Source organism: Erythrolamprus reginae, chromosome 2 (assembly GCF_031021105.1).
Source record: "Erythrolamprus reginae isolate rEryReg1 chromosome 2, rEryReg1.hap1, whole genome shotgun sequence".
Lineage (NCBI taxonomy): Eukaryota > Metazoa > Chordata > Lepidosauria > Squamata > Dipsadidae > Erythrolamprus > Erythrolamprus reginae.
This window is the reverse complement of record NC_091951.1, coordinates 61,926,652-61,944,666: the sequence shown is the minus strand read 5'-3', so window position 1 is coordinate 61,944,666 and position 18,015 is coordinate 61,926,652. Positions and strand designations below refer to the sequence as shown.

The window sequence follows — 18,015 nt, the reverse complement described above, 5'->3', positions numbered from 1 at the left end:
CTTATTACAACTAACCTTACACAGAATGGTTATTGAATAGGCTACATTTTTTATGTTAATTGTATTGTTGTAATTGTCCATTGTATATTTTTGTATTTTTCTTGTTTTGATTTTGTTGTTGATGTTTTCTGTTTGTTTTGGTTTGTATTTTTTCTTTCTTTTTTTGTGTATTGCAAATATTGCAAATGTACATACGTTTTTGGTTATACTTTTTAATACAATTTAATAAAAATTACTAAAATTGAATAGGCTAAATTTAAATGGATTCACATATCATGATTATACTAAGACTTAAATAATGATTAACAATATTCTATGATCAGGCCTGATAAAGTCTCCAAATTAACCCAAACATAAGTTGCAAAACTATCCTTCATAATTGAAACATTGTGCAAATCCAGAAAAATAGGTTTGATTTAAAAAAGAATGGTTAACAAATAATAGTTTTATGAACAATGGTTACCAATTTATATCAAAGTGCATCACTCATTTAAGATATCTTCCATCAAAACCTGTAACGAATCCCAGCAGCCGATAAGGTTCCAGAGTTGGCCTTCTCCGGGTCCCGTGGACCAAACAATGTCGTTTGGCGGGCCCCAAGGGAAGAGCCTTCTCTGTGGCAGCCCCAGCCTTCTGGAATCAACTCCCCCAAGAGATTAGAACAGCCCCCACCCTCCTTGTCTTTCGCAAATTACTCAAGACCCACCTTTGTCACCAGGCATGGAGGAGTTGGATATTCCTTCCCCTAGGCCATTACAAGTTATATATGGTATGTTTGTGTGTATGTTTGGTTTTTATAATAAGGGTTTTTAGTTGTTTTATTAAATTGGATTGTTACATGTTGTTTTTTATCATTGTTGTTAGCCGCCCCGAGTCTGCGGGGAGGGGCGGCATACAAATCCAATAAATAATAATAATAATAACTATTCAAGCTATAATCAAATCCTTAGCCAAGACATGAATGGATGGATTATGGTAATCAGGTTCTGAGGACATATGGCCTATGATTGGGTGTCTTAAATAGATTATTAATAATAATCTATTTGGGAATAATTTCAAAGAAAAAGTTTGGAGAAAATCTTGGAGCTAGACAAATATGCATTGCCAAGCTTTGACTTATGATGTCAATTTTGTACCTGATTCTATTCATCGAGTCACTTATCTTTGAGGATTAAGAACAAAACTATTTAGAGCTAAAATAATTTGAATTATTAATAGGAGAAATAAAAATGCTATTAATAAATTAGGAAGCAAAAATAAAAATGAAGGAAAGGAGATTTTGACTTGATAAAACTGATACCGGTAATTAAAATCTACCTGATATAGAAGATAGTGCGAGCAAGAAGACAGCTTTATCCACTAATTTCAAGAGCTCTATTTTATGTTGTTATTTTTCCCTTTAAAGACCCAACTATGTGCAATGCCAGATACATTTGACATTATCCGTACAAGTCTGCGGAGAGGGGTGGCATATAAATCCAATAAATCTAATCTAATCTACTCTTTATTCAGAGTAACAGAAACTTGTCCCAATTATACCTATTTCTTTTTTAGTCCTTTTTTGTGATTCTCTTGTTTAGATTGTCAAATATCAAGCTTGGTTAGATATCAACATCAGAAAGCACCCTTAATATTTTCATGCAAAACCAACCATAACTTTATCATATAAATTATTCACAGCTGGAACAAATGTATTTTCTGTGCCTGTATACAAGATTGAACACAACTATTAATTTGTTCTAGAAAAACAGAGGCTCATATTTGCTGAAAGTTGGTTTATTAACCTGAAAGGTCTAAAATTATAAATGATTTTAAATACACTATAATTGTCTCCTTAGGAGCCATAAATATTCAGTGCACTTCATCAAACAGAAATATACAAGTTAGTAAAGTGACATGACAATGACTGCAATTTTACAGAGACAAATAATGCAAATTCCATTTTTCATTTTCCATGTAGAAAACCTATTGGTACACAATTATCAACTAACTTCATCAAGAAGTTTCTTAGTGTTAAAAATATTTTTTCTTAAAGGATTCAGAACAAAAAAAAAGTGAGAATAAATTTTTAATTTGTGTCAACATTCTGGAGACTCCCTGGAATTTTGAAAATTATAAAGGTACAGTACTATTCTTTAAAAAAGCAGTTTGACAATAAAGGAGAATATTTGTAACTCAGGGGTCCTTCATGCCCTCTGAGCTTGGGAGGGTGGGGGGTTAGTGTTTTTTGAAGATGTTTTATTACACAAACCAGGTAATATTATCAGTGCTAGCAAGGAGTGAGGTTTGATCTCAGTTTATGTTCTAGTCTAGTGACTTGCCCTGTCAGTGTTGGTGGGAGTGATTTTACAGGTCACTTAGTTGGGCTGCTTACTGTTAGCTTGTTTGGGAATTCCTTGATTGGGATAGGTTACTTCTTGATTGTTGGTCTTATGTTAATTTTGGAGTTAAATCTACATTCATCTGGTGCTAATTACTGCTGGTGATGGTAGTGGTGTTGTGTGTCTTTTTGTTCTTTTTTTGACTTGTTGATTGTTTCTTTTGCATAGTATGTATGTAGATATTGTTTATGTCTATTGTATTCATGGCTAATTTGTCAGAGTGCCAGATTTCTAGAAATTCCCTAGCATTTTTGAATTTGGCTTGGTCTAGGATGGTTAGTTTCCCTGTTGAAATTATACTTAAGTCTACGTTGTGCAATTAAGGTGTCTTTATATCTTCTGACTCCTGGTTGCTGTTCATGGATGCATTTTATCAGTCTTCTACCTGCTTGTCCTATTTAGTGATTATTGCAGTCATTACACAAGTTTGGGGCAATTAAAAGTCTGCAAGAAAAAAAACCAAGCTCAAAGACCACCAAGGACCCCTTAAAGCAATTTGGCAATAGGACACATTCTTTCCAAATCAAGGTTAAATTCATACCACATCACATTTTAAAAAGCACCCCTGGGACAATGACGACCTGGATGACTGAGAATTTCTGTAGACACATGTGAAGAAGTATATCTATCCTGACAGGCTATCTTGAATTGTGACTAATCAAGTCTTTGAGATAGTAATCTGGCAGCTATTGGAAGCAAGTACACATGGAGTTGGCACTAAAAGAATTCTATTCTCCTTTTAATTGTAGATGTACATAATTTATTACAGCCCTATAGTTCATTATTTGAATGTTTGCCATTCAGTTACTGGCAGAATATAATATACACTGAGCCATCAAGCAGAAATAGTTAAGCAACTATGCGTCAGTTAGAGATTATAGTTTTACCACAAAACTATTAAAACGAGATTATAAATTCACCCTTGTTTTTCCAGTCCTGTAACCTTAATTTACTTTGATTTACAATTATTTTTTGATGGTTGAATCACAGTAGGCAGAAATCCTCATCTCATATCCTAATATAAAAAATAATACAACATGTAAATGAGGAAGTTAAAATTAATATTTATATGTGCCCTATATGTAATGGTTGTTTTTTTAAAAAAAATCAGTAATTAGTATTTGCATATATTAACATATTGAAAAAATATTAAAATTAAAAAATGAAATGTGAAAATTACAAGCTATTTGTTTAAACAAGCTAAGAATTTATCCAGTAAATATCTTTATATAATTAATTTTTTTTTCTTAAGAGATTTGTAATATAGTCCCCCAACAATGCCCCAAGAACAGAATGCAAACTGATATTTTTCTTTGCACAAGTCTACTAATACTGTGCAGAACTGTTAGTGTTAATTCACTATTAGAAAACTAAATCCTTTATAAATCAAGCGAAAATATAAAAAGTATTTTTACGTTTGCTTGGTTTTTTTTAAATGAACCAAAATATAATACATTACTACAACTTTTGTAAACATATCAAAATATGGTGGAGATTATACTTTACTGTTTCCTTCTTTTTTTGTGATTAAAATCACACTATTTAGTTTATTATAAAAGTATAACGAACTCAATTTCTGAAAACGAATCTGAATTCACAAAAAATGTCTTTTTAAGTACTTTGATAGCACACGAGAATTCCTTTTTGACTTTGAGCTAATAATCCTCATCTCTAGGATTTGAATTCAAATATCAATACATCTAATAAAATTCAAAACAAACTCAAAACAAAGGTCCAAGTGGAGCAGAATTCCTACTATAGACTTTATGTTATATTCCCCTCAAATAAAACTGCAACAGCAATGTTGCTTCAATATACAGCAAATCTCAAAGAGTTTTTTGTGATGCATATCCAAGTATTTTCAATCTTTTTTGAGATTGTATATGCTTTTGAGTATCATACAGAAGATATAAAGTCACTCTGAGAAATTGAACTGGACAAATTCTAAATCTGTCCTAGAATCAAATACTGTATCAAATACCACTTTTAAAAACCCTTTCAAAAAATGTTATAACACTGGATTTTGAAATATCTTAGAGGGCATCTGAGATCCTGCACATGAATGGAGATTTAACAGACAGCAACTAATCCAGTGCTATATTTTACCAAGTGAAAAATGGCCAAACTTACTCTTCCAAATATCAATTTTCCATTAAAGAGATTTTTCAAGATTCCATCTTTTCAATGGATAATATTAGATACTTTCATCCCTTTGAATATTATATCTGCTATAAAACAAGCATTTAGCTCTTCTTTCTCTTCCACAAGTTTGATTTTCTAATACTTTTTATGGAAATTTACTTTTCGTTTTAATAATTGCTAGGCAAGGCATTCTGAATTTTTCTGCATTTAAGTTATATTCAAGTGAGCTTTCATTTTGCAAAAGGAAAGACTTTTTTTGTGATAGACAAAAAACACAGATCCACAAAGGGGTGTGTGGCATGGTGTTACCCCTTTGATTTTGCTGTTACTCTTTAAGAAGCACTAGCATCAGACCAACTATTTTGGCATTAGTATAGTAGCAGTTTCTAATTCACAGGGTGACACTTACAAATCCAACCGGATTTTCTTTTGCCCTCTGATTGATTCCTTAATTCTCCGTCTCATATGCTTCCATTCTACAGGCGAGTTTGCAGTCATAACAGGCCACATCAAATTCACCCATGTAAACCATGTTATTACCAAAGTGAGATTTTGTTCAATATGTAGTAAATTCTGTCCTACATTTCAACTGCCATTTGCAAAAATGTAAAGGAAACAGTTCAAAAGCTGATTCAGAGAGGATTATAATAAAAAATACCATTGTCCCTTACGTTCTCACTACATAAGTATTTGAGACCAAAAAAAAGCTATCTAGAACATATTGTACAACTCTATGTGAAAAGTCTGTTCTTCAAATTCTATATGTAAAATGACAGAAATTTTATGTAAATTGTTCAGAACAATGTAAATTGTTCTGCATTTTAACTCAGGAATGGATAAAGAATAGCTATCTTAATCAGGTGTAGCAAAGATAGCAAAGTATAAAATTGATATATTAAAACCTGGCAAGATAATAAAGAAAACTCTTATCATATATCATGCAAAGCAGAAAATATCACCTTAATAACTAGTTAAAAAATGTTTCAGGTAGGAATCTACTTGGTTTATTACTTACAGTCTTTCCACCAAACTGTAAAGAAATAATACCAGCAATAGTTGCTGTTTTCATTGTGTAAACTTTAGCAAAGAGAAGAAATTAACCTTCCCCTCACTATCCTCAGGTGTTGAGGTAGCAAAGTTGACAGTCCTGGTTAAAATAGTTGGAGCACAGTTAGATTTGTTGAAACAGATTTCCCCATATGGTGTAATAATAATAATGGTCCCTAAAATACCAAAGAGATAGATGTTCCTCAGTGAAATGATACATGAACTCTGACCAACTGCAATCTGCTGGAAACCATCTAAGAGTACGAGGTTCAAATTATGGTCTTGATGTCATTTTGGCAATCAATACCATGATGCAACAAGAAAGTTAACCTGCAGAAGCTATAGAGGCTGGACAAAGACATTTTCAATGGTGTCCTAAAGGGAATGGTTTTAAGATGAGTAACATGTTGGTGAATCAAATGCCATGAATGGAAGCAGAGAGGAAGGCTAATTTCCTTGCTGAAACCGCTGAATGGACTAGGTAAGTGATGGCAAACCTATGGCATGCATGCCACAGGTGGGACGCGGAGCCCTCTCTTCTGGCATGTGAGTCGTTACCCTAGCTCAGCTCCAGCATGCATGTGCGTGCTGGAAATAGGCCATTTCTAGCCTCCAGAGGGCCTCTGCGGGCTGAGGGAGACCCTAGGTATTGAATTATGGGTGTGGGCACTCATACATGTGTGATAGCGCGTGCGCACACACTTTGGGCACCAGGGGGGGAAAAGGTTCACCACCACTGGACTAGGTTCATGTCAAAGGCAACTATATGGTATCAAAAGTGGATACTCTCTGGATTGGTGAAAAAAGCGGGACAAGAAAAGCCAAAGGCATCTTCTACTCTAGATTTGAAGAGAGTTGATAGTATGGAATGCCAAAATCTAAGCTAAGTTATATCATTAGGTATCATGAGCAGTTATTTTCCAGCATAAAAAATATCTGTAAGAACTTTCTCACATAATTACAGAGAAAGTCTCCTTGTATCTGTGTCTTAACAGTTTCCAAATATTTATGTTCCTCGTCTTACCTGCAACAGTAATTTTCTTTTTTCCAGCATTTAAACCATTGCCATAGTTACCGCCAAGCGAAATAATGGCATGGTCTTTATTATAATTAAAGCCTTCACATTTTGCTTAAGCAATAACTGACTCAATGCAATCCTATACATGTCTAGTCAGAAATGTCTTACTAAGCTTCATGAACTTTATTCCCGGGTTTACAGAACTGTAGTAAAAAAAACACCACAGAAATTTCAGTTCACAGGGTGGGATGTGATGGGTCCGATAGCTCCATCAAAATATACTGTTACAATTATAAGCTAATATTATCTCCGATATTAACAATCACATGTTTTTCATAGACCTTCTTCATGGTTCTCTCAATTTGTTTCAGAAAAACTTGTGGAATTCGCCCACATAAAGTGTGTACAGTATTGAGGAACTTGGACTGGAGAGGATAGTACATTGATTGGAAGAGATTGTCTTCAAAGGAAAACTACAGAGGAAAAAGATACAAAAATGTAATCAGCAACCTTAAATAGTTGGTTCATGGTTTATACTGATATATGTGTCAGCTTCTCCTACTTAGCCCCTATACAAAATACATAGTTTGATCCCTATTTATTACATCTCCTTATCCTCATCTTTCGCTTCTCTTATATTCCTGAAATCTGTCTATTGGATATCATTATCATCCAACTCTTTGTCTTTTTTTGCTATTTAAGTATCAGTTTTTTTGACTTGAACAATGGGATAAATTGGATTGGGACTCTTCATTCTGAATCAAGCTAAAGAAGTTGTGTTTTATATGTCTTGTATTGCACTCTATTGCAGCAAGAACATTACCAAAGACTCTGAGGACAAATATGGTATCATGCATGGATGGTGTTCTATAATAGGGGCAATGAGGACTTAATTTCAAGCATCCATTGACTGGAAGTATAACATTGACTGGAAATTGACTGAGTTAATATTCCTTAGCCTGCTCTACCATCTGAGATTCTTGTAACAATAAGACCCATTACTGGACACTATATATTGCAGCCTTATTTTATGTAAGAATTTGTGATTTGGCAAAAAAAATCACTTACATCACGTATCACTTCATAGAGTGCTTTGAAAGTAGGTTGTTTATCATCATGATAGACACCTCGATTCCCATGCAGAATTGAAATGCCTTCTTCTTCTGCTCCTTTGCAGTTACTGCCATACATGCAGTGATCTGGTCGATAATTCCACTGACAGGGAAAGAGGTAGAGGCATTCTAAAAGGAAAGAAAATAAAAATACATAAAATAGAGAAAAAAATATTAGCCAAGAGTAGAATGACTCTTTTTTTTTTACAACCTGTAATTATCTAATTTTTTTTAGGAGGGGCAGGCGATGGAGCTGAGAGTTTAGTGGCCAGATGCCCTTCCTAATGCCAACTGGAGTTGGCAGCAGATATTTTTCCTTTGTGCCCTAGAAGAGAGACACCTGCTGCTACATAGAATTGAACTCTCAGCCTTCCAAGTGGCAGGCAAGCGTCTTCACCCCTGGGCACCACACTACTCTATTATCCAAGAATAAAATGATGTCTATGAATCAGCTTTAAATACAAGACTTGGAAAGAAATCAGAAAAAATATTTTTATAATATCATATAAATGATAAATACAAATACAGTGGTACCTCTACTTACTAACTTAATTCGTTCTGTGAACAGGTTCTTAAGTAGGAAAGAGTGTAAGAAGGAATTTTTCATAGGAATTGTTCTGTCTGGGTCACTCCAGAAGCCAATACCAACCCAAAAAGAGAAGCCAGACACACTGGTAAAAGGCAAAGGCAGTTTATATAATTCAAGGAAAACACAGGTAACAGAAAATGTCCTTACAAACAGGAAAAACGCTGGAACTTCAAATATATACACAAAGGGAATAGTCCATGAAGCAATACCAGATTCTTGCTGCCAAGACGAAGCTGTAGATACCAAACAGACGCCTCCCACGAGTCTTCCAGACTGCGAGGCCACAAGCGAAGATCAGAGACGCTGAGAATCAAAACAGGTCACCGCAACTCCAATTGATAACACTCCACATGGCTTCAAGGCCTTGCCTGCCTTTTAAACCCTGCTGATGAGGACCACACCCAAACCCAGCTGTTTCTAATTCAATGGTGATATTTCTTTAACTGCTCCTTTCGTTGCTCTGAACGTCTCTCTCATGTCAATGACAGCTTGTGCGTCATCACCTAATGACTCCAAGCTACTGGCTGGGGAGAGCCCCCCCCCCCCCCCCTGGGGCTCTCATGCTGTTCTCCTTCATCTCATTCCTGACCCTCCTCTCCCCCGTCCGACTGTTCAGCCCCCTCCTCTGCGCTGTCATCCTCCTCCGGGCATGGAGCCAGCAGGGACACAGCTGGTCCCTGAGCAGCCTCAGGCTGAATCACAACAGGAATCAATGTAAAAGCAAATAATGTGTGCGATTGGGGAAACCACAGGGAGGGTGGAGGCCCTGTTTCCTTCCAGGAGATTCCTAGAGAGGCCCCAAGGAGGCTTCTTCCCGCCTTTTCCATACCTGTTTCCTGCCAGGAGATTCCTAGAGAAGCCCCAAGGCGGCTTCTTTCTGCCTCTTCCAGCCCTGGTTCCTCCCAGGAGATTCTTAGAGAGGCCCCATGGAGGCTTCTCCCTGCCTTTTCCGGTTACAGTTTCGGAGGCTTGGGTTTGTAAGTGGAAAATGGTTCTTGAGAAGAGGCAAAAAACTCTTGAACACCTGGTTCTTATCTAGAAAAGTTTGTAAAAGAAAAGTAGAGGCATTCTTAGGTAGAGGTACCACTATATTTATAATTCTGGTTTTTTTTCCTGGTTGCTCCAATCAGCATTATGGTTTTTGAGAAAAGCAAGTTGGTAGAAAGGTAAAGGTGTCCAATGATTGGAAAAAGATGTAAAAATATATTATGGCATAAAGGAACAATTATGCAACACTCATATTTGAAGAGTCTCAATTTTTAAAAATTATTATTATATACTCAAAGTTAAAGTATGCTATCCTTATTCTAAATTATCCTATATACTTATAAAGTATGCACCTGGATTAAAGTAAAAAATAATATTTAGCAAGTCCTGGTCTCCCCACGTAATGTAATTTTTATACTTTTGGTATAAAGGGTACAACAACTCTTCCCATTTCAAGCCTGTTGGTATCAAGTTGTTCTGAAATAGAGAAAAAAATGATTTGTTAAAGTAATTATAACCAAAAATTTACAATCATAGCAGGAGGAAGCTATTGCCATGGTGCACCTTCTAGCTGGGTTCAGTGACCAAACAAGTTGGAAAAAAGTTGCTTTTTACAAGATGGGAATGAGAAGTCATTTCTCCTAAATATGTCAAACAAGAAATCTACTTTAGTATTCTGCCTGACAAATAATCAATCATTCTTCCCCACTGGATGTGATGATTAAGGATTATGAGAACTGAAGTCTAACATATCCAAAGGGTACCAGAAAAACTGGCTACACTGATAGTATCCTTAGTGTGGCAATCCTTTGTGTAGAAGCATTTGAAGGCCTACAGTTCATGCGCTTTTACAGAGGCACAACTGAGAGCGTTTTCACAAACTGCATCACTGTTTGGTTTGGTGGCATTGCCTCAGATAGAAAGTCCATACAGAGAGTAAGGACAGCCGAGAAGATTATAGAAAGCTTGTTTTCTGTTATTCAGGGTACTGCTTATAAGCCCTAGGTGCTTAGAGCTCAAAGCATTGTTAGAGATCCTACACGCCCACTTTACAGTTTGTTTCTGTTGCTCCCCTCTGGGAGGAGATTTCAAAGTATTTCAAGCAGGACTCTCAGATTTTGTAACAGCTTTGTTTCCTATGCCATTTGTTTGGTAAACTTGTAAGATTTGTTTTTCTCACCATGTACATATACATCCGAACTAGACTATTGTTTCTCTGTGTTATATATGTGGGTATATGCTTGCTTGCTTGCTTATTTATTTCTTTATTTCTTTGTTTTTTTGTTTATTTATTCATTCATTCATTCAGTCAGTCAGTCAGTCATATTTATGTAGTGTATGTTGGAGGTGGTGACCCTTTGAGAGCTGTATGCAACAAAATATCATTTAAATGCATGCCAATTAGTGTACATTCAAAGTGACAACAAAGTTTGTTTTTTATTTTTTTATTTATTAGATTTGTATGCTGCCCCTCTCCGTAGACTCGTTATTCTAAATATATAAAGTCTTCTGCCAAAATAACTATTATTTCACTCTATGTCTTAAAGACAGTTTGAATACTTATTGATCTATGTGGTGTATATTTCTCCAAAAAAAAAAAAAGAGAGTCTATGTTACATTTTCATTATGTCAATGTAATTTGTATAGAAAGAAACTAAAGTAATATGTCAAAGTTTTGCACAACAAACAGGAAACAGAGTAAAAAACAACTCTACCCCAACAAAGATATTCTTCCCAAATAAATAAATCATCTCCTTACCTTGAATTGGGTATTTCTTATTCGGGTTAAATTCATTAGCATGACACCAGAATTCACCCCAGTGGTTCCATAATATGGGTGGCGAGCAAAACGACTGTACCAGCCAATCTTTGGAATTTCGTGTTCTGGTGCCATGGCAGCCAGCTGGGTGGCATTAAAAGTTCTCAGAAAGTCCCAAATGTCATCAATGGGTCTCAGGAATAAGACATCTGTGTCCACATACAGAAGGGAATCCACATCCTTCAAAATCATCTTTGGAAAAAGCGCAGATGGTTGAGTAAGCCACAACAAAAATAAATATATTAAAGACTCACAAACGGATAAATACCAATCACAAGGCAATACCCCTGGCCTGCCTTTCTGTCCAAATAAAGAGGTTCTGACATAATACTTCAGGGTCAGGTAGACAAGAATAAAGGCAAAAGGAATGGGAGAGGGAAAGAGGAGAAAGGTCAGATGCTACTAGGTATTTAGCACTTCACCCCACACAAAAAAAGTCAAATACATCAACTTTCTTTTCTTTTTAGTGTTAAGGAAGTTATTTCCCAACAGTTGCAAGGAAGAGTTACAAAGAAAATAGATTTAGAATGGGTAGTTATTAACCTGTAAGAGGAATCCATTGCTTGCTTCAAAGAAAAATCCATTTTCTTTTGAATGGCAAGCAGTAATTGCCAGCCCTCCTATTTTTGCCTTGTTTAGAGGGCTCAGAGATGAACCAACTTTTATCTGTTCAAGTTTTAAGCCACATCGGGCAGTAGAGGGATTATAAAGGCACAGAGCCTACAAACTTTTCCGTACAAAGCATTCCACTCCATCAGGAATGGAAGAGAACTAATCATGGTCAATTCACCCAGGGTTAGTTTTATAATGGAACAACCTATGCTTTCCATTCAGCAAACAGTGCTAGACAAACTTAAAGATCCTATTATGTCCCCTTGTTCAGACAAAAGCAATTACAGTGGTACCTCTACTTAAGAACACCTCTACTTAAGAACTTTTCTAGATAAGAACCAGGTGTTCAAGATTTTTTTGCCTCTTCTTAAGAATCATTTTCTACTTAAGAACCCAAGCCCGGAAAAATTTCCCAGGAAATTTGAGGGCGGCACAAAGGCCCGGCCAGTTTCCTGCCATTCCCCCTTTAATCCCAGCCATCTGGGCTGCCAGAGGAGCCTTCTGGTGACGGTTTGGCAGTCCAGAGCGAACGAAGCATTTTCCTTTCACTGGGCGCTTGGACAGGGAATAAACCTCTGCCAGCGCCCAGACAAAAGAAACACTCCCTTCGCTCTGGGCAGCCGTGGAGTCACCACAGCAAAGGTAAGGCGCTGGCTACAAAGCGAGCGGAGAAGGGAGCCCTTCAGTAAGGGAAGGAAGAGGCAGCAGGTAGCAGCAGCAGCCAATGTATGGGAGGCAATGTATGGGAGGCAACCTCACGCCGGGTGTATGGGAAGCGCATGCTCCTCCTCGCCGCCTCAGAGTCCCTCTTTTTCTTTTTAAGCCTTAAAGTTTTTAATTTTTTTGATTCCCCTCCTCTCACCTTCTTCCTTCGGCAGCGACTTTCCTCCTCCTCCTCCTCTTCCTCCTCCTCCTCCCACCCAAATTCCGAGCTTTTATTTCTTTCCTAATGGGTTTGCACGCATTATTTGCTTTTACATTGATTCCTATGGGAAAAATTGCTTCTACATAAGAACGTTTCTACTTAAGAACCTGGTCATGGGACGAATTAAGTTCTTCAGTAGATGGACCATTGTATATCTGGACTCAATTTCTGTCTTTCTCAATTTTTTTTTCCTTTTGATATCCTACAATGACCACATTTAACTATTAAACTCCCTTATCCGTATGTTGCTAAATCATAACTTTCACCAACCTAGTGCTCTCCAGGCCTGATGAATTACATCATCTGGAGATGGTGATAGCTCATGTTTGGCCCACCTGAAGGCATCAGGTTGGGGAAAGTGGATTTATTAGAATATGATGTTGTTGCAGATATCTTCCTATAACAAATGAGAGGTCAGGAACTGAATTCCAAACTTTCAGCATGCATGTATGGTATTCTGTGATTGAGCTGTAGCTCTTGGCCAGTTTGAACTGCTGGAAAGAATTATCATGGAAAACACTGGCTCACCATTGATAACAGTGTATCAAATGCATGGATGATAATAAGGCTGTTAATTTTTGTTTGCCATATGCCCTCTTGTGGCCATCATGTTCTTTATAAATCTATCCCTAATTTCAATAATTTTACACAACATAGCAGAGTAGATTTGAGGCTTTGCGTAGTGTCTCTTCCTTAGTTTATCTCTCCTCTAATTTTATTTTAAAAACTCCTTTTAATTGTCTTCATTCCCCCAAAATTATATCTGATTAAATTTGCTGACACTATACCATGAATGGACCACCATAGTGAAGTTCCACCTTTGCGAACCCATGTTTGGAAAAACCTCCTAAATATTGCTATTCTAACTTGCCAATAGAAGGTTGGGGGTAGAACCCCATCTATGTTCTGTTTTGTTTTTGTAGCATGAATAAGCTAAAATATAACACATAACCAGGCTAGCAATAATGGAATGCATTCAGATGTAAAAGCTTAGCTGCCCTGTTTTTTAAAATACATTTTATTTATCTGTTTTAGTTATCTAATTTAGAAACTGCCCAACTCTGACTGAATGACATGGAATATAGGCAATAAAGAAAACTCCTAAAAACTAAGCCTGAATCAACTGAATTGTAAGCCTCTCAGGCGCAGGTGGTATTCACTTAGCTTCCCTAATGGTTTGCAAATGTGAGCGTGTGCACATGCTTTGCTCATGCGGGTGACCTTCCATACATGCACTTTGCTAGAACGGGTGGCTTACATGCATGTGCGCAGCTTCAAAACATTCAGAAATAGGACAGCATAGAGCTAGGTCACTACTATCGGTTTGCCCAACTTGGTACGAACTGGCAGAATAGCACCTCTGCTTTCAGAGTCAGAGACAAAGATGGGCATCCACAGAAATTGAACAAATAAACAAACAAACATCCTTTGCATAAGCCTTGAAGTATCAACATCCCATTTTTAAAAATACATTTGCTTTCTTGAGTAGTTACGTGAGTATACTCTTAATAACAAATTTCAGGGTTAAATAATCAAATTTCAGGCTTAAATAATCAAAGTAAACTGAACTGGTTTGCATAAAGCGATTAATTTACACAAGATGTTTACAAGAGTATCATCACCTAACCCCCAAAATGTTACCTTAGATTATCCACTGTTGACCTCTCCCGATTCCTAAGAGGTCAGTAAGGGGTGTGCATAAGTGCATCAGAGTGCCTTCCATCCCCTGTCCTAATGTTTCTCTTTTACTAATGTCATGTATATAAATATTATACTGTATCTTTGTGTAACACCATTATGTACGTGACAAAACAACTAAATAAATAAATAAATAAATAATTCCAGGACTTCTTCAGATTTCTCTCACTTAATCAAAATGTAAACCTTTTATGTCTTTAACATAAGTATTCACTAGCTTAATGTGCCATCTACAGATAATCCTCAATTTATGACCATAACTGAGCCCAAAATTTTTGTTGTTAAGTGAAACACTTGTTAAATATATTTTGTCTCATTTTACGACTTTCTTGCAACAGTTATTAAGTGAATCACCACAGTTGTTAAATTAGTAATGTGGTTGTTAAATGAATCTGGTTTCCCCACTGACTTTGCTTTTCAGAAGGTTGCAAAAGGTGATCACATGATCCCAGGACACTGCAACCATCATAAATGTAAGTCAGTTGTCCAGCATCTGCGTTTTGATCACATGACCATAGTAATGCTGTAACGGTAATCACTTTTTTCATGGTCCTTATAACTCTGAGTGGTCACTAAATGAACTGTTGTAAGTCGAGGACTACCCATATTGAGTTTTTTCCATTCTTTCTAGAAAGTATGTGAAGCCTCTATTGAACTTCAAATTCCTATTTTGCCTTAAAAATCTAAGGCAAAATCCAAATCAAAAGCCCCCATCCCACACACCTTTTCTCTGAAATGTGGTCACCAAAGCTTGTCTGCCCCATAACATGAAACATACATTAATTTTGTTTCTCTCCCATCCTCCTTTTCTTTCTATTTCACATTACAAAGAAATTAAAAAGGGAGATGGGAATGAAACCAAGATACAGACAGTCTTGTATTAGTGATTATACATTAGTCACTCTAGCAGCATTTTTTGGCTAAAGTACATTATAAAACTGCCACTAATAAATAAGCAGAAGTGCTGAAGAGTTCCAAAACAAAAAGCAGATTGTGTTGCAAGTCAGCAAGAAACTAACATATTATCTGTGTCAGAATATGAACAGCACTTTATTAGAGTCTATACAGGGGTGACAGCATGAACTGTGAGTCTTATTAACTGAAAAGGAGCAGTACACTGAAATAAAAAGTGGCAAACCCCTAAACAGTATAATGACAAAAAAAATGAAACAGCAACTGGATGCTACAATTCTTGGAGAATATATCTCCTGCTGAGAATGACAGTTGTCACTTTCTAATCTTATTGCATAAACACTTCTATTATTCTCTCAAGATAACTCTAGGAAGAGCTAGTGCAATTTCACCGAAGTATTATATCTGAAAAGTTAGGAAAGATGAGTAAACTTGACACAGAATACACATGTCTATAAAAGTAGGTTTGGTCTGTGTTCTTTTTCTAAAAGTAAAAATACAGTGATACCGTGTCTTGCGAACTTAATTGGTTCCAGGACGAGGTTCGTAAGGTGAAAAGTTCGTAAGACGAAACAATGGAAAAGCGATTAATGCGTGCAAGCCCCTTTTGCCCCGTTTTCACACTGGTGGGATTCCCCTGAGGCTCCCCTCCATGGGAAAACCCCACCTCCGGATTTTGCAATGCTGCAGGGGAATCCTAGTAGGGGAATCCCACCAGCGCGAAAATGGGTACTTCGGCTGGCAACGGAAGTCCGAAGGTGGGGTTTCCCAGCGAGAGAAGCCTCAGCAAAATTGCAGCATCGCAAATGTTTAAAAACCCCACCTCTAGACTTCCGTTGCCAGCCGAAGCGCCCGTTTTCACGCTGGTGGGATTCCAATTGCAAAATCTGGAGGTGGGTTTTCCCATGGAGGGGAGCCTCAGGGGAATCCCACCAGTGCAAAAACGAGCGCTTCGGCTGGCAACGGAAGTCCAGAGGTGGGGCATCCCAACGGCGGCGGCGGGTTCGTAAGTTGAAAATAGTTCAGAAGAAGAGGCAAAATTTTTTTAAATCCTGGGTTCGTATCTCGAAACGTTTGTATGACGAGGGATTCGTAAGACGAGGTATCACTGTACTGAAAAAAATTATCAGAGGGGTAAATGTGGACAGGACAGATCTCTTTATCACTGGAGATTTTTAAGAAAAGACTGGACAGACACTGTATAAAGTCTCCTGCTTGAGCAGGGGACTGGACTAGAAGATCTCCAACGTCCTTTCCAGCTTTATTCTGGTTTTGATTCTGGATGCAACAGTGAAAATAGCTGTAATATGAAGCTGAGTGTTCCATCTTATTCAATCTTAGTTTGCCTTGAAATAGGCATATGAGACTAACAGACTGATGTAACTAAAGGAAACAAATTCATTCTTAAAGTGGACAATTTCATAAACATATATATTCTATTGTACAAAACAGATGAAAATGTTTGGGCCATGGAACCCTAAGAGCCACACTATTTTGAATGTGAGCAATGTTCTACCTAATAGGAATAAACATTATTTAGTGTGATACTTTGGCCTGTTCTGCAATTGTCCAGTTCTTGGAAACTGCCTGGACAAATCCCTGCAGTTTTTATGGCAACTTTTTTCAGAAGTGGCTTGCCCTTAACAGAACCAGAGGAAGTATGGAGTGAACTTAAAAAAGTTGTCAAAAGGTGAAAGATTTATACGATCTGAAGAGAAACCAGAAGGATAGATAAAATTAAGATCAAACTAATCTGACTTTAGATTAATTGAGTTACAGAACAAACATTTGGTAACCACTGATGTCATAGACCGTATAATGAAATAAAAAAAAAAGAAAGAACTGTGTGATTAACAGTTCAACTGGGAGGGAGGGGGATATACTGGCAGTCTTGTAGTTTATATTTTAGAATGTAAGTACAATATTTAAACAAACAATAACCATATTTTAAAATGATAGATTATGTACTGCCTTATATATCTGCTTTTTAATGTTTGTATAATAAAAACTTTTAAAAAAAAGTTGTCAAAGATGAATATGAATTGCCCAAAATTGGGAAACATAAAGTAGAGTAAACATCAGAACAAACCATTGAAATTGCTAAGAAGAGTAGTCAAAGCCAAGAAAATTAAACATTTGAGAATGTTAACAAGGGGAGCTGTTAGAAAAGACAAGAAACAGTATTACAACAACATCAGTAAATACATTTAAGGTGGAAGCAGACATGGAAAAAGAAGGAAAAAATGTTTAAAAATCTGTGAATCCAGAAGCAGCTTCGAACCTTGGAAATGATACATCAAAAGAGACCAAATGACAGAAACAGGGTATCCAGGGGGAAAGTATTTTGAAATTCCCTGATATTTCCCTGACATTTCCCTGTAACTTGCGATCTAGTTAAGGCGGTCATAGATGACATAATACCAAATGACTAAGCTGTGGAGAAATATGGATATCTGAGGAAGCAAGTTGTTGCCACAGTTATGCTCATTTTTGCTTGACTCTGCCATGCAACACGATCCGGGATTTTTAAACATGATTTTTCCCTGACTTTTAAACATTTTAATACAGTTTGTTTCCCCCCCCTGATTTATTCCTTTTTTTTTTCACGAATCCCTGATATTTCCCGAACAGCCGATTTCCCTGATAATTCCCTGATTTCCCTGTTTTCCAGGTTTGCTGGACACCCTGCAAATAGTGATTAAATGGAGAATAAACCAAAATGGGAGGAATATACTGAAATACTGTACAACAGTAATTTGGATGATATTTTCTA

At 36.8% G+C, this 18,015-nt stretch overlaps 1 protein-coding gene across 2 annotated transcripts in view; it reads right to left on the bottom strand.

Moving 5' to 3' along the window:
- Positions 1-1,760: 1,760 nt before the first annotated feature.
- The window catches only part of GXYLT2 (glucoside xylosyltransferase 2), a 34,750-nt gene continuing 18,495 nt past the window's right edge, over positions 1,761-18,015 (bottom strand). The window contains exons 4-7 of one of the 2 annotated variants that reach the window (XM_070738246.1): positions 11,036-11,287; positions 9,630-9,753; positions 7,657-7,829; positions 1,761-7,061 (exon numbers count right to left, since the gene is read on the bottom strand). In XM_070738246.1, coding sequence (XP_070594347.1) covers positions 6,879-7,061; positions 7,657-7,829; positions 9,630-9,753; positions 11,036-11,287 — 732 coding nt within the window. In that variant the 3' untranslated portion in view covers positions 1,761-6,878. Of the gene's footprint in view, positions 7,062-7,656; positions 7,830-8,375; positions 8,593-9,118; positions 9,325-9,629; positions 9,754-11,035; positions 11,288-18,015 lie in introns of those variants that run through there. The other variant, XR_011557938.1, reaches the window with a different exon arrangement.